Below are 17,778 nucleotides of genomic sequence, written 5' to 3'. Positions count from 1 at the left end.
GAATGGACTGAACTGTACAAACCTAAGAAGACATGATGACATGTTCACACTTTTATTACCTTTTTCTGTGCACTTTTAAATTTCTGTTAGCTGTAGCTCTTACTGGTTGAGTCCAGTAATCCAATAATCCAGCACTCCCAGTGACACCAGTGTGTCTGATATCAGAGCGGTCCGATGCTGAATACTGAACACACTGATGGTAAAGTGCCACAGTGTCTGATCACCCACACTGTACATGGACACACCTGTTATTCAGGTGTGGTGGCAGGTGTTTAGTGATCAAGTCTGTGATCTACAAAAGTATGACGGGGATCATTTCTTTTCCACCTGACTGAGCAGCACAACCGGACCAACTTGTATACTTAGTGGCTTTTTTGTCTTTACAGATATTTAATCATGCTAGAGTAGTTGACAGTGGTGTTGCTTGAAATAGTTCTTTGTGTTTGTGCCTTTTCGACGCCATGCAGTTAGCCTCGGAGAATTGGCCTGTGTTGGAGTGTTGGCTTTGGCTGTTCAGGTGAATTTAGTTGCTGAATCTGCTAGTGTGCTAGTGTAGCTGGTATTGCCTCCACCTCCTGCACCCTCTATAATTTCATGCCCCCTACCTGAACCAGGGTCTGTATCCCCACCCCGCTTTCACTGGTGCAGTTGGTGAGAGGTCAGAATAGTTGATAGTGGTGCTGTTTGAGATAGTTGTCTTTGTGTGAGGAGTGGTGATGGCTGCCATTAGGGGGGTGACTCTGGGACGCCAGTGTTCACGGTCTAGCCTCCTGGAGGTGTTGTGGGCCTAACTAGACAAAACACCGGTGAAAGGAGGTTCCCACCTGATGACCCCAAAGACATGATAGCTATCACTGCTCACTGGCCTAGTTGGATAGTTGAACTTAGAGCAGTGTGAAAGTTTGTTGCTAGGAAGGTGATCACTGTGTCTGGTCCATTTTTTTTCGCACAAGTTTCTTGTGTTTCTCTAAATGTTTACCATTTGAAGACTGGTCAGTTCAATGCCAAAACATTGAATTCTTGTAATAAGTTCTTTTTTTTTTTTTTTAAGAGAGTAATATAATCTACTGACCACATCTTGTCTCTTCTTGTTTTTTTTTTTTTCTCATCAAAGTGTAACTAACATGAAATCAGTTTACAGCTCGCCCTGTGAAATGAATGGAAACAATCCAAATGAAGCAATAACTAAACAGACAAATAGCTCCTTTAATAGCAGTTTTTTAGTTTGTAACAGATTAAAAAATTATGCAACATCTTAAAAAGATCAGGAAAAATAATATCTTTAGTACTAAAATAAAGTTTATGCCTACAGTGAGAAAAAAATGCTACTATAAATCAGATTTTATCGATCATATATCATCAGCTTTCAAAAGCTCAGAGTTCTGCTCTGATCTGTCATCATTCACAGGACATGAAAAGGAACGTTACAGAATCAACGAATATCAGTTTATAGTTTTTTTCAACCCTTAAAGCAGTTTTTCAGAAATTAGTCTTCATTCTGATTTAGACCCTCAACCCAAAATAACCAATGAGCTAAACTTAAACTAAACTAAACTAAAAATACATTTAATCTTATGTTTTTACCATCAATATCTTCTGATATGTAAAAAGTAAAACATAAATCTACACGACCTCTGACAAAGCGACTCTTCCTTTCTTCATTGATTTACAGAAAACCTGACCTGTGGACCTGCGTCCATCCAAACTGTGATGTCATCACCTGACCTGTCAGTGGTTCTGTACATCAGAGTAGCCTGACCTGACCTGAAATGAAGAGCATACAGCAGGTTTAGCTCAGGATAAAGGCCCTGCTGATGGAGGGTGTGCACTATTCTACTTTTACAGACACTCTCATTGGTAATATCTTCAGTTGGAGATTATTTTCACCGTCGATGTACGGAAACATCCTCTCAGTGAAAGTGTGTTTGAAGGTGTGTATGTGTGTGTTCGTATCAAGATCATAGAAGGACAGACTTCCTCTGGTGAAGTCCAGCTGAGCTTTGATCCTCTGGAGCTTTTTCTTCACTGAGAGAACTTTATCTGGTTGTGGTGGAGAAGCGGCCACGTATTTTCCGTCATAGAGACATAATTCCCAGGCTCCAGTCGTTATCTTTCCTTTTCTTTTGACTGACTCTCCGATCACACCGACGGCCCAGATTGTATGATTTTCAACCTGAACATCCCAGCTGTGAGTCCCAGAGTTCAAACCCTCTGAGGCCACAACACACTTATGATAGTCAAACCTCTCTGGATTGTCAGGAAGCTTCTGTGGCCCTCCACACTTCACGCTGGTCAGATCTTCAGACAGTTTGAGGTCTGGATGAGCAGTGTTTGGATCCAGAATCACCGGTCTGTAGGAGACCAGGTCCTTCATCTTGTTCCAGATGTTGAAGGTCAGGTTGCCCAGATGTTTGGCCTGGTCTATCAGAGCTCTTGAGTCCAGATGTGGATCCTCCACCAGGAGGCGCTGCTGGACTCTTCCTGCTGCAGACTTGTAGTTCTTCAGAAATGAGACGTCTTCAGCTCTCAGCTCCTTTTCTGTGTCTCTGATGGTGTTTGAAAGAGCTTCTATCTCTCTGCTCAGACCATCGATCTTCTCCTTCATCACTTTGCTCCTCTTCCTTCCTCAGAGCTTTGATCCTGGCCTCCTCTTCCTCCTGTAGAAACTGATGAAGCTTCTTAAACTGCTCCTTAATCTGCTGCTCTGTGTTTTGGGTCTGGACCTTAATGTGTTTGGCTGTTTGATCAAAGTTTTCTTTAACATCTCCAAACAGCTTCAGTTTCTCCTGTAAAGGCTTCAGGGATTTCTGCAGCTCTCCTCTGTGTTCCTCTGCAGCCTCATCGATGGGCCTGAATTTATGACCTTTGTGAGTCTTTGAGTCTCTGCAGACGACACAAACCGGCTGCTGATGGTTCAGACAGAAGAGTTTGAGTTTCTCAGAGTGCAGACTGCAGACAGACTCAGATCCTTCTGAAGGTTTCTGATCTCTCCTCTGTAAAAAGGCCTCACACAGGTTCTTTAAAGCCAAGTTACGAGGAGGATCCCTCTGAAAAGAAATTTCTTTACAAACCGGACACTCGTGAACTACTTTCTCTGTCCACCAGGTCTTCAGACAGTCTTTACAGAAGCTGTGGCTGCAGGATAAGACAACAGGATCGTTGAAGATGTCATGGCAGATGGAACAGGACAGATCCTTTAAGGACTGAAAGGCCATTTTGTCACTGAAAGCAGCAGAAAGCTCAGCAGACAGAACAATGACAACGAGAGTAAATAAGGAAGTTCCTTGCGGGTTACTTTCACTTTCTGTCTTTCCTTTTCAAATGTGCGATGAGCAGTGAATTGAGTTTCAGTGATTCAGTGCTCCCCGTATTCTCTGTAGGTGGAACTCCTGGTTCTGGTCCGGAGGTCAAACTCGTCACTTACAATGTGAAAATGTGTGATGGGAGGGGTTCATTTCATGCCCACACAGGCACAAGTATGGAAAGCCAAATGGCTCATTTTGAGCTGCCGTGATGTGCAATGTTCTTTAGTGTGAAACAGAAAACATTTTTATATTCAGTCACTGTCAGCGGTGGACAGGAACAAAGTACATTTACTGGAGTACTGCACTTAAGTACCGCTTCTGAGTATCTGTACTTTACTTGGGTATTATTTTTGAAGATACTTTTACTTTCTCTTCTCTACATTTGAAGGACAAATATTGTACTTTTTACTGCACTACATTTCTATTGATGCTCTCGTTACTCGCTACTTTTGTGCTGGTCTAACTTTACTGTTCATTGTTTTTAAATTGTAATTGTTGTTGTAACACACACACCTCTGTGTGTGTTCCAGCTAAGAATATGACCACGATGTATAATCCTCATCCTACCTGGATTATTTGTCCACAACGATCGGCTCATTCCCGGTGTGGGCACCTGAACTACGGAGTTAATTGGTTACAGTGATGGACTGGGCTAATGCAGATACGCCCCCCCCCCCCCCCCAGGACCTAGGCCGAACCACACCAGACCGGTGACGGCACCCCTCCAGGAACGGACCGAGACCAGACCGGAGACAGGACGCGTCCGCAGACTAGACCAGTAAAGCGAACAAGTCACCCACTGAAATGAACTCTTTTAGTGAAAGATTATGTAATATTTCAGTATATTTTCTGGTTTTCTTCCTAATTTTAACCACCCCCCTCTCACAACAAATGGTTTGGCCACCGAGCCTTCGCTAAGCCCCGCCCCCATTGGTTACTGTTGCTATGCTGGCCTGCTGTCTGAAGTTCGGTAGGAAAATGTCCGTTCAGCATCACTGATCAGAAAGGAAAAGAAAGAAGAACAAGAAAATAAAGGGTTGAGAAATTTTCTATACAAATGTTTTTTAAAAAGGTTGTGACTGTGAATTTAGGACGAGAAACGAGCTACCAAACTCTGTTTCTGTCAAAGATAACGTTTTGTGTCGGCTTTAATACAAGCTAGGCTAACGGACGTTAGCATTAGAGCCGGACAGTTAGCTTACGTTACAAGCTAGCTGTGCTGTTTCTTACCTCGCTCTACGTTTCTCGTCGCAGCTTCACCGTCACCACCTTTTTAAAATATTTGTTTAAAATGTCTGAACCATTTATTTCCTCATTCTGGTTTCTTTTCCTTTCTGGGCACCGGACCGAACTTCAGACAACAGGAAACAGCCTGGCATGGCTAAGCTAAAGCTAAGTTTGCATGTTTTTGCGTTAAGATGCATTTAATTTATTTTATTATTTTACTTTCTTATTTATTTTTTGCTGTTTGAATTACTCGATTTGTGTTATTAACCACTGCAATGGGTAATTGTGTCATTAAGGTGTGGTATATTTGAGTTTGATCAAGAAATTGCATTATTGTGTATAAAAAATAATTCATTTTATGTTAAGTTAAATATTCAAAAGATGAATTACAATAGCTGACAATTAATGATATAAGTCAAACAGTTCTAAAAGGATAAATGAATCATGTGTTTATTAAAAATCATATTTTGTCTGGTAATTCATGAATAATTGGTGACATTTCTGTTTAAAACTAATATTTTTAGTTCATTTCATGCCTTGAAGTGAGAAACTGAGACAGAATCAGATGAAGATCCTGACAACTTGTTTTTTCTGCAGTCTGATCTGCTGTCGGAGAAACAGAGACGATTAAGATGGTGAGTCCAGCTCAGTGATTCAGAGAGACAGAGTTGGAGACGCTGCAGAACCTACCTTGATGACTCCAGATCATCTGTATCACATTCTGAGAACAGATAAGACACACACACACTCCTCACCTACCTGGGTAGAAGAAGTACAAACTGAGGATGAAGTCATTGAGTGGACGTTGATACACAACTGAACTTAGCAGCATGTGGAGCTGGAGAGCTCGACTTCTATGGACTCTTTGTTTATTTTGTGGCAGGTTATTTCCGTCAATAAGAATACAGCCAAGCTGTTAATGTGTATTATTATTTGTGCATATTGAAGTGTCATCTGTTCAAAATGTACCAACACACACTCCTTTTGTGAGTAATTTGCTGGTGCTACCGGACTGACAGCGATGTGAGCATCTCTTTAACCTAAAAGTCAGGACTAAAGGTGCGACACCAAGTTCATATCCAGACCGGTCCGAAGCTCCTCCTGTCTCTGCTCTCATTCAGACATTTGTTTGGTCCACAGCTGCCTCCAGAGGGATCAGTTCTTTGTCCTGTTGTTGTCTGTGTGTGCTGAGGAAGTCTGCAGAGCTCCACTGTTATTGGTCACATTGTGAACTTTATGCTGTCACAGCGTTCCTCCTCCTGATGATCCTCCCTCTTCTTCCTGCTCTGATCACGTGTCTCCTCAGATCTACAGTCTGAAGGGGGTGGAGACATTTTTACAGCAGACAGAAAACTAGTTTCACTTCTGACTAACAGAAACTCAGACGGCCGTCACTGAGAGGAGAAATGGAGCAGAAAGGAGTTCAGCTGGACCAGGAAACCTTCTGCTGTTCCATCTGTCTGGATCTACTGAAGGATCCGGTGACGACTTCCTGTGGACACAGCTACTGTATGAACTGTATTAAATCCCACTGGGACGGAGAGGATGAGAAGAAAATCTACAGCTGCCCTCAGTGTAGGAAGGCCTTCATACCGAGGCCTGTTCTAATGAAAAACACCATGTTAGCAGATTTAGTGGAGCAGCTGAAGAAGACTGGACTCCAAGCTGCTCCTGCTGATCACTGCTATGCTGGACCTGAAGATGTGGCCTGTGATTTCTGCACCGGGAGAAAACTGAAAGCTGTCAAGTCCTGTTTAATGTGTTTGGCCTCTTACTGTGACAAACACCTGCAGCCTCATTATGAATCAGCTACATTCAAGAAACACAAGCTGGTGGAGCCCTCTGAGAAGCTCCAGGAGAACATCTGCTCTCGTCATGATGAGGTGATGAAGATGTTCTGCCGTACTGATCAGCAGTGTATCTGTTTTCTCTGCTCTGTGGATGAACAGAAAGGCCACGACACAGTCTCAGCTGCAGCAGAAAGGACTGAGAGGCAGAGAGAGCTGGAGCTGAGTCGACAACAAATCCAGCAGAGAATCCAGGACAGAGACAAAGATGTGAAGCTGCTTCAACAGGAGGTGGAGGCCATCAACGGCTCTGCTGATAAAGCAGTGGAGGACGCTGAGAAGATCTTCACTCAGCTGATCCGTCTCATGGAGAGAAGAAGGTCTGATGTGAAGCAGCAGATCAGATCTCAGCAGGAAACTGAAGTGAGTCGAGTCAAAGAGCTTCAGGAGAAGCTGGAGCAGGAGATCACTGAGCTGAAGAGGAAAGACGCTGAGCTGAAGCTGCTCTCACACACAGAGGATCACACCCAGTTTCTACACAACTACCCCTCAGTGTCAGCTCTCAGTGAAGCTACAGACTCATCCAGCATCAACATCCGTCCTCTGAGATACTTTGAGGATGTGACAGCAGCTGTGTCAGAGCTCAGAGATCAGCTACAGGACGTTCTGACACAGAAATGGACAAACGTCTCACTGACAGTGACTGAAGTGGATGTTTTACTGTCAGAACCAGAACCAAAGACCAGAACTCAGTTCTTAAGATATTCACAGGAAATCATTCTGGATCCAAACACAGCATACAGACGTTTGTTATTATCTGAAGGAAACAGAAAAGTTACAGTAATGAGAGAAGTTCAGTCTTATTCTGATCATCCAGACAGATTCACATACTGGCCTCAGGTCCTGAGCAGAGAGAGTCTGACTGAACGTTGTTACTGGGAGGTGGAGAGGAGAGGAGGAGGAAGAGGAAGAGTTTCTGTAGCAGTCACATACAAGAATATCAGCAGAGCAGGGCTCACTAATGAATGTCTGTTTGGACATAATAACAAATCTTGGGCTTTAGACTGTTACAAAAACAGTTTTACATTCTGGTCCAACAACATCCAGACTGCAGTCTCAGGTCCTCCGTCCTCCAGAGTCGGAGTGTACCTGGATCACAGAGCAGGTATTCTGTCCTTCTACAGCGTCTCTGAAACCATGACTCTCCTCCACAGAGTCCAGACCACATTCAGTCAGACTCTACATGCTGGACTTGGACTTTACGGGTCTGTTGGAGACACAGCTGAGTTTTGTAAACTGAAATAGACGTCAGTGAGTTAAATGTGTCTTTTAGATCCTGAATGTATTCAGTGTGTCTGTGTTGCTGAGTCGTTGTTCATTTATTTATTTATTTATTTTTTTTTTTTGGGAAAGATGGCTAGCTTTGATGTTAAAGCTAATTGCTAAGCTAAAGCTAAATTTAATGTTTTGCTTTGAGAAGATGCATTTCATTTATTTTTTATGCCGTTTGAATTACTAATTTTGTGTTATTGGTCACTGTAATGTTTGATAGTGTCAATAAGGTGTGGTATATTTCAGTTTGATAAAGAAATTGTACTATTATGTGTATGTGGGTTTTTATCTTAAAATACAATAAATAAACATAATCTGAAGAAATTTTATTTTTATTTTTAATTTTGGAAGTTTTGGGAATTCCAAGTGAAAGAGAAAATTGTTTTCCAATTTGAACATTGATTATTTAATAACCATTTACAAAAATCTTCATTAACATCTAGAAGTCACAATTCATTAATTTTTAATTTAAAAGCATCTTAAAAAAGAACAATAAGAAGGTTTCTTGGCTAAATGCATCGGGGATCCTGGCAGCCCATAGATCAGGGGTCGGGCCCCTGATGTGGCTCCGGAGGGCGAGCTCATTTAGAAAAAAAGGGAACAATCAATGCCAATTCATTTATTTTATCTTATTTAGTTATTTTTTTCATTGTATAGTTATTTCTTTGGAGATTCAGATGCTCTTGTGACTTTAAAATAACATTTATTTGAATAGCTGAACAGCTTGCACAGAAACAGAAATGGAGCGACATTGAAAGCCTCCCCAAACCTGAAAAACCACAGAGACACTTATGGGAACATGAAAAAGTCCTGTCGATCTTTGGAGCCACATACCTGTGAGAGCAGATTTCATTTCATGGGCTATTATTTTGAAAATATATATTTCTGAACTGATGTCCTGTATTTGTGTTTCATGTTCAGGTTGGCTGTTGGCTGCTGCACGTCACCTGAGGAAAGAATTACGGCACATGACTTAAACTGGCTTTTCTTGTTTGCCCTTATTAATATTATTTTAGGATTTTACAATGAATCCATCAGGCCTGCATTAGTTGAAAAAGTATAATAGCCGGTGTTTTTTAGTTTCTTTCAGAATTTTGGTTTTAATAAATGGAAATGAAAAAAGTCAGGAATTTTCTGTTCATGCTTTATTTTATTTTAACGGTAACACACTCTCATAAAGCATCAGTCTAAAGAAACTACATGTAATAGCTTCAATTTAGTGGTCAAATAGGTTTTGTGGCTCTGAGTGGCTTTTAATTTGGTGGGAATGGGTCCAAACGGCTCTTTTAGTGCTAAAGGTTGCAGACCCCTACATAGATGGACATAAAGAAACAGATGCCAATGAACGGCTCCATTTCATGGCAGGCAACCATGTTTTCAGTGGAGCCGTGGGTTCATAGATCATCCTGAAGTATTCCATGGGAGTCTTCACTTTTGTGGCTTTTGGGAGGAGACCTTTCTATTGTTGGACTGGAAGGATGTTCCTGCACTGTTTCCACTCCAGGTCCTCGGCCTTTTCTGTTGCTTCTGGAAGAAACAAACTTGCTGAGCATTCATAAAAATATACAGAATAGACTTCCGGTCGGAACACCGCCAAAATGGCCGCATGGCGAGAGAGCTCACGTTTGAGCCAGAGTAATTAGGAAAATATCCCCAGGCAAACCAAGTAATTCATTCAGCAAAAAGCGCAGAGAAAGGGGATAAAAAGCGATATCCCCGCTTTGAGCAGTTAACGTCGCCTGAAGACAGAGCGCAGCTACAATTAGCAGCTAACAGGCTAGAGCTAGCAAACAACGCCGAGCAGTGCAAAGAAATGGCCGACTGGGAACTAATTCTGCAAGAGTTAAGAGGGTTTCGCCTAGAAAACAAAGGACAGCTGGAGTCAATAAAAGAAGAAATTGTAAAGGCGAATACCAGACTAGACGAGAAAGCAGAGGAGAGGATGCAAACGTAGAAGATGTCGTCGCGGCTAGGCTAAAGCTGCACACCAAGATGGAGGACAAGCTGCTGGATTATAAGGAACATAAGGATTTATGGAGTGCCGGAGGGATCCGAGAAGGACTCAGCCACGATGGTCTCATTTGTGGAAGATTTGCTCCGCAAAGGTCTCGAGCTGACGCAGGACATGCCCGACCTGCAGATGGAAAGAGCCCACAGGTCGCTGGGACAGCAGCCGCCTCGCTCCATTATAATCAAATGTCAGAGTTTCAAAACAAAAGAGTCATTGCTACGCAAGGCATGGCAGAAGAAGGGGTTCACCTGGCATGAAAAACGTATAAACCTGGATCCTCTAATACTCAAGAGAAGAAAAGAATACACGGAGATCCGCAAAGTGCTGAAGGAAAACAGAGTTCAGTTCCAGACCCTCTTCCCAGAACCAGAACCTACGAGACAGGAGGCCTCAGAGGACCTACGGAGGAGAGGCTACACCCAGACAGCCATCACACCTCCGGAGACGCTCATGGAGCAGGTGCAGCGGCTGAGCTGGAAGAGAGTGGACAGACGAGCAAAGAAGGGTCCAGCCGAACGGGAGCAGAGCTACAAGGAGAAGCTTTGGACCTTCAGAAGACCGACACCACCCCCTCCGGGACTTAGACAATTTAACGGCGGAGTGAATGGTGAAATAACCTATAAAGCACTGACTGTAATCAGTGGTGAAAATCCTGTTCCCTTCGAGCCGGGTCGGACTATCAGACCCCTACGTGGGGAGTCACACGGACCGATTGTGTTCTTATTCACGTTGTTCAGCGTGTTCATTGTTTATCCCCTGCCGGTTCACACAGGGAGGGGAAGGGCACCGGGTTTTTGAATGTGACAGAAGGGGAAATCACACAGATGCAGAACAGGTCTTTAAAAATAGCATCATTTCATATAAATGGAGTAATCAACCCGGTTAAAGAAGCAAAATCCTGTCAAAATGAAAGAAAGATAAAATCCAAATCGCTCTGTTACAGGAGACACACCTCAATGACTCCGAACATGCTAAACTGAATAAATCAGGATGTGAACATGTTTACTTTTCTTCACCTGATTGGGGAAGGCGGAGAGGAGTGGTGATTCTGATATCCAGTGCAGTAAATTATGAACACATAACAGAACATAAGGAGAAGGAGGGTAGATTTGTTATGCTGACAGGGAAAATAGAAGGTACTGTGACTGGTCTCCTTAACGTGTATGTGACTGGTCCTTCTATAAATATATGGCTGATTTAATGACAACAAAAAGCCAAGGGATTTTAATATGTGGCCGAGACTTTAACATACGATTAAATCCCAGAATTGACTCATGAAACGGGAAATCTGACGCAAAAAACATGAACAGAAGATGAAATACTTGGATGCGTGAAGTGGGATTGTGGACGTATGAAGAGAGATAAACCGAGACGACTCTCGAGACGCTCACCTTTTTACTCACGCATCGACTACTTTCTTATGCTTAAAGGAGGTCTTGTGAAATAGGACCTAGTACCATCTCAGATCACAGTCCCATCTTTATGTCAGTCCATCTGAATGATAACAAGAAAACCACTCTCTGGAGACTGAACTCAAACATTCTGAATAACCCTGTTATTACAGATAAACTGAAAAGTGAAATTAAATTGTATTTAGAAAATAATGATAATGAAGAGGTGACCCCACCCGTTCTCTGGGACGCATTAAAAGCGGTGTTGAGGGGCAAAAGAATAGCCATCTCTTCATATGAGAAGAAAATTAGGGAGCAAAAACTCCAAAAATCAGAAGAGGACTTGAAGAGACTACAGAAAGCACATGCAAAGTCTTTCAAAGAGGATGACAAACACAAGATAAAAGAATGAAAGAAAGAAATAGACGAAATAAAAACTCAGGACATCCAGAAAAAGCTCCTTTTCACAAAGCAACAATACTATGAGACAGGTGGGAAATCACTGAAACTTCTATCATGTAGATTAAGAAAACAACAAGCGGGTAGAACTATGTATAAAATAAGAAACTCTGAAACCAACCTAATAGAACCAAGTCCGGAGAAAATACAAGAGTGCTTTCAAAGATACTATAGATTATTATATACACAAGCACAGATAAACAACGACAACGGGACTGATGCTTTTCTGGACCAGGTAAATCAGTGAAGAAAAGATCAGGGGGGAATGGGCCTTCCCTGCTTACAGGACTACTACCACGCAGCCCAGCTGAGGCCTTTGGTTTGCCTGTGCTCACCTACTTACACTGCAGCATGGAAGGAAATAGAAGGAACGATGTTTAAGGGAATTCCAATAACAGCTTTATTAAGTGATAATAAACTACAAGAGGAACAGGACGTCCCAGACGACTCTATATCAATCAACTTCCTGAAGTCCTGGCAGGAAATAGTCAAAATTTGCAGATTAAAAGACACATCTAGGATTATGAGGTGGTGTGCTTATGACTCAGACTTTATGCCAAATAAAACTGATGGTAAATTTAAGACATGGATCACAAAAGGTTTAACTACATATTATTCATTTGTTCACAAGGGGGCGCTTAAGAGTTTTGAGAGCCAACAGAAAGATCATGGTCTAGGGAAAGATTTTTTTAGGTACCTACAAGTGAGACATTAATATGACAAAAACATTAAAGAGGGGTTAGGAAAAGATGAATCAGGGTTCATGGGTGTATTTTTGTCATGAATTAAGTCCAGATCTTGCAACAAAAGTATCTCCAAATTATATAAAGCTATACAACTATCCAAACAAGAGAATACAGAATACATAAAGAGGAAATGGGAAACAGAAATAAGGATAATAATCACACAAGAGAGGTGGGAGAAAATATGTCAACTACAACGGATCTCAACCGGGTCAAACACATGGCGTGAGTTCTGTTGGAAAAGTATAACAAGATTCTTTATCACACCAATCCAAAAACGCCATCAAGGACGCCATCAAGGACGCTTGTTGGAGACTCTGTGGGTCCGATGGAGCCAACCACTTCCACATTTTCTGGGACTGCCAAGTAATAAGACCGTATTGGGAAGAGATCCACAAACAGAAAATATATTTAACGTGAACATCCCAGTGAATTTTTGGGTGATATAATGTTTGAAACATGGAACATTAAAGACAAAAAACTATTGACGATATTGTTGGCAGCTAGGAAGAAATGTGTTACTAGGAAATGGTTAAAAGTGGAACCTCCCATCATCGACGAATGGATCGTTTATGAGATTTATGTTATGGAAAAGATTTCTTTTTCCCTTAAAGTTGAGAAAGATCATTTTTATAAGATCTGGACCAAGTGGACTGAATATGTAAAACCAATCAGATCTGACTTTATCTGACTATATCCATGCTTTGTGTGAATTTACCCTTTTTTCCTTTTTTTTATTTAGATTTTTTATATGGTGTATGTAAGGTGCACTCCCCGGTTCTGTTGTTTTTGTGTTATTGCTTAAAAATTTGGGTCCATAAAGGAAAGCTCCAATAGGGCAATATTATTGACAGAATCACTGAAACTTTGTTGAACTCTGTCTTTGACAATCTGAGTTAATGTATGTGTATAGTGGTATATGTGACGGAGATGAGCCTTTCTGAATAAACAAAGAATGGCTTAGGTGCAGAGTTACTGCAACCAGTCGATGAAACCTGGCAGCCTGTGGCCTATGCCTCCAGAACTATGACGGACACTGAGCAACGATATGCTCAGATAGAGAAAGAGACTCTTGGGCAGTTTCACTGCGATGTGTATGGATTACCTACCTTCACTATGGACAGATCACAAACTGCTGATTTCACTTGTAAAAAACTGTCACTGTCCAGGGCCTCCTTACCTGACACTGGTGCAAAAGTTCCCTCCACAGCTGATGATGTTGTACACGTGGACACAGTGATGTCATCCCTGCCGGTGTCGGATGTCATGCTGCAGAAGAAACAGGAAACTGGAAAAGGAAAAGACACTACTCTGAAAAGAGTGATGGACAACCTCAAAGACGGCTGGAAGAAGGGCAGCTGTCCACAATATTATCCAGTCAGAGCTGACCTGAGTTTGGTAAATGGCCTTTTGCTCAGACAGAACAGAATGGTGATCCCAAAGTCATGAGGGGCACCTTGGTGTGGAGAAATGTAGGAGAAGAGCCAGAGAGGCAGTGTACTGGCCGGGGATCAATAATGACACTGACAATATGATATCCACATGTGACACGTGCCTTAAACATCACTATAAACAGGCAAAGGAGCCCATGCTGGTCCCAGACGTACCCACAGGACCCTGGCAGAAAGTGGGAACGGACTTATGCCACCTGAATGGAAAAGACTATCCTGTAATCATAGATTATCACTCTAACTTTCCAGAAATCGCCCAGCTTCGTAACACATCAGCTTCTGGAGTAATTACTCACATGAAAAGCTGTTTTTTCCAGACATGGCATTCCCTTAGTTGTCATTAGTGACAATGGACCACAGTACAACTGCAGAGAATTCAGGCAGTTTTCACAGGACGATGGGTTTCAGCACATCACGTCCAGTTCATTGCATCCACAAGGAAATGGGAAAGCTGAGAAGGGTGTCCAGATCATTAAGAGACTGTTAAAGAAGTCAAGAGACAGTGGATCTGACCCTCACCTTGCATTGCTGAGCTACCGCGTTGCACCGCTGGCATGTGGCTTCTCCCCAGCTGAGCTCCTCGTGGGTCGCACGCTGCGTACAACGCTGCCACACATACCACAAAAGACTGACACCAAAAAGCTGGCCGAAAAGCAAAAACAGCTCAAGCAGAAACAAAAAGAGAACTATGACAAAGCAGCCAGGAGGCTGGGGGCTCTGAAAGAACAGTGAGAGTTGAGGATCGAGGCATGTGGGAGAGAAAGGCCACAGTCCTCAAGGATGTGAGCCCCAGGTCATATGAGGTACAAACGGATGATGGACAAGTACTCGGGAGAAACCGCAGGAGTTTACTCAAGACTCAGGAGCAGGACTCACAGGAACGGGGTCAGGAGGAGAGCGATGCAGAGAGACTGCTGACACACATGATGTGGGTAATCATACTTTACCAAACAACACTAGTTCAACACCAGTCTTGAGAAGGTCAACAAGGCCAAGTAGGCCACCAGAGACACTGATTGAACAGGTAGAAGTGTTGGACTGTTCATGGAGGAGTTCTGTTTAACTATTGAGATCTGCCTGTTTGAAGTTAATAAGAAGGTTATTGATATGTTTGGCACTCTTATCTGTTAAAAAAAAACAACTCTAAGGTTATTGGATACCAAGTGTTATCAAAATGAAAATGTTGTTTCTAGTGACTCTGTTACTGGAGGTTAACCAACAATCTTGGAAAGGGAATGTAATGATGTGTGGCATCAGTAGGTGGTGTTTTATTTTGTGGCAGGTTATTTCCGTCAATAAGAATACAGCCAAGCTGTTAATGTGTATTATTGTTTGTGCATATTGAAGTGTCATCTGTTCAAAATGTACCAACACAGAGCTCCACTGTTATTGGTCACATTGTGAACTTTATGCTGTCACAGCGTTCCTCCTCCTGATGATCCTCCCTCTTCTTCCTGCTCTGATCACGTGTCTCCTCAGATCTACAGTCTGAAGGGGGTGGAGACATTTTTACAGCAGACAGAAACTAGTTTCACTTCTGACTAACAGAAACTCAGACGGCCGTCACTGAGAGGAGAAATGGAGCAGAAAGGAGTTCAGCTGGACCAGGAAACCTTCTCCTGTTCCATCTGTCTGGATCTACTGAAGGATCCGGTGACGACTACCTGTGGACACAGCTACTGTATGAACTGTATTAAATCCCACTGGGACGGAGAGGATGAGAAGAAAATCTACAGCTGCCCTCAGTGTAGGGAGGCCTTCATACCGAGGCCTGTTCTAATGAAAAACACCATGTTAGCAGTTTTAGTGGAGCAGCTGAAGAAGACTGGACTCCAAGCTGCTCCTGCTGATCACTGCTATGCTGGACCTGAAGATGTGGCCTGTGATGTCTGCACCGGGAGAAAACTGAAAGCTGTCAAGTCCTGTTTAATGTGTTTGGCCTCTTACTGTGACAAACACCTGCAGCCTCATTATGAATCAGCTCCACTGAAGAAACACAAGCTGGTGGAGCCCTCTGAGAAGCTCAGGAGAACATCTGCTCTCGTCATGATGAGGTGATGAAGATGTTCTGCCGTACTGATCAGCAGTGTATCTGTTATCTCTGCTCTGTGGAGGAACATAAAGGCCACAACACAGTCTCAGCTGCAGCAGAAAGGACTGAGAGGCAGAGAGAGCTGGAGCTGAGTCGACAACAAATCCAGCAGAGAATCCAGGACAGAGACAAAGATGTGAAGCTGCTTCAACAGGAGGTGGAGGCCATCAACGGCTCTGCTGATAAAGCAGTGGAGGACGCTGAGAAGATCTTCACTCAGCTGATCCGTCTCATGGAGAGAAGAAGGTCTGATGTGAAGCAGCAGATCAGATCACAGCAGGAAACTGAATTGAGTCGAGTCAAAGAGCTTCAGGAGAAGCTGGAGCAGGAGATCACTGAGCTGAAGAGGAAAGACGCTGAGCTGAAGCTGCTCTCACACACAGAGGATCACACCCAGTTTCTACACAACTACCCCTCAGTGTCAGCTCTCAGTGAAGCTACAGACTCATCCAGCATCAACATCCGTCCTCTGAGATACTTTGAGGATGTGACAGCAGCTGTGTCAGAGCTCAGAGATCAGCTACAGGACGTTCTGACACAGAAATGGACAAATGTCTCATTGACAGTGACTGAAGTGGATGTTTTACTGTCAGAACCAGAACCAAAGACCAGAACTCAGTTCTTAAGATATTCACAAGAAATCACTCTGGATCCAAACACAGCAGACAGACGTCTGTTATTATCTGAAGGAAACAGAAAAGTTACAGTAATGAGGAAAGATCAGTCTTATTCTGATCATCCAGACAGATTCACTGACTGGTGGCAGGTCCTGAGCAGAGAGAGTCTGACTGGACGTTGTTACTGGGAGGTGGAGAGGAGAGGAGGAGGAATAGTTTATGTAGCAGTCACATACAAGAATATCAGCAGAGCAGGGAGCTCTGATGAATGTCTGTTTGGACATAATAGCAATTCTTGGGCTTTAGAGTGTTACCAAAACAGTTTTACATTCTGGTCCAACAACATCCAGACTGCAGTCTCAGGTCCTCCGTCCTCCAGAGTCGGAGTGTACCTGGATCACAGAGCAGGTATTCTGTCCTTCTACAGCGTCTCTGAAACCATGACTCTCCTCCACAGAGTCCAGACCACATTCAGTCAGCCTCTACATGCTGGATTCAGAATTTACGGGTCTGGAGCTACAGCTGAGTTTTGTAAAGTGAAATAGACGTCAGTGAGTTAAATGTGTCTTTTAGTTCCTGAATGTATTCAGTGTGTCTGTGTTGCTGAGTCATTGTTCATTTATTTTATTTTTTTAGAAAAGATCGCTAGCTTTGATGTTAAAGCTAATCGCTCAGCTAAAGCTAAATTTACATGTTTTGCTTTGAGAAGATGCATTTCATTTATTTTTTATGCCGTTTGAATGACTTATTTTGTGTTATTGGTCACTGCAATGGTTGATAGTGTCATTAAGGTGTGGTATATTTCAGTTTGATAAAGAAATTGTACTATTATGTGTAAAAAAAAAAAAAAACACATGATGCCAGTGAGCTTGTTTTATCTCAAAATAGACTAAATAAACATAATCTAAAGAAATTGTATTTTTATTTTTTAATTTTGGAAGTTTTGGGAATTCCAAGTGAAAGAGAGAGTTTTTGTCAGGAGGGGAATAAAACGCGGTGCGCGCGTGTTGCTGGGAGGACCCAGATGCAGGAGCCGGAAAACCAGGTAGGTGAAAAAAAAGACTTTACTCATGAACTGACAGAGCAAAAACTCAAGGGCATGGACAAGGCAAGGACGAAGTAGCACAGAATGACAAGGCGAAATGACAATATGACAAACAACAAAGCTTGGCATGGGCAAGGACACGGCGAAATAACAACAATGATCCGACCAGGACAAGACTGAAACGGGACTTACTTAAATACAGAATGGTAAACAAGACACAGGTGATCCACATCAGGGCAGGGCAGACAATTAACAGGGGACACAACCAGGAAGTAATAACCGGGAACACGAAGGGACCAGGACTACAAAATAAAACGG

The 17,778-nt window shown here is 42.7% G+C and overlaps 2 protein-coding genes across 2 annotated transcripts; one reads left to right on the top strand and one right to left on the bottom strand.

The window, feature by feature from the left end:
• Positions 1 to 1,262: 1,262 nt before the first annotated feature.
• LOC115044207 (E3 ubiquitin-protein ligase TRIM39-like) lies at positions 1,263 to 10,408 on the bottom strand. The gene is given in 3 exon segments (XM_029503120.1): positions 1,263 to 2,609; positions 2,611 to 3,203; positions 10,391 to 10,408. Coding segments are annotated over 3 exon segments (1,392 nt in total). The 3' UTR covers positions 1,263 to 1,828.
• Positions 5,531 to 17,266, top strand: LOC115044201 (tripartite motif-containing protein 16-like). The gene is made up of 2 exons (XM_029503114.1): positions 5,531 to 6,873; positions 16,231 to 17,266. The coding sequence occupies exons 1-2, from the start codon at positions 5,939 to 5,941 to the stop codon at positions 16,958 to 16,960; spliced, it is 1,665 nt and encodes a 554-aa protein (XP_029358974.1). The 5' UTR covers positions 5,531 to 5,938; the 3' UTR covers positions 16,961 to 17,266.
• Positions 17,267 to 17,778: the final 512 nt, after the last annotated feature.

The sequence above is a fragment of the Echeneis naucrates genome, chromosome 5, assembly GCF_900963305.1.
Source record: "Echeneis naucrates chromosome 5, fEcheNa1.1, whole genome shotgun sequence".
NCBI lineage: Eukaryota > Metazoa > Chordata > Actinopteri > Carangiformes > Echeneidae > Echeneis > Echeneis naucrates.
This window is presented reverse-complemented; position numbering and strand designations above follow the sequence as displayed.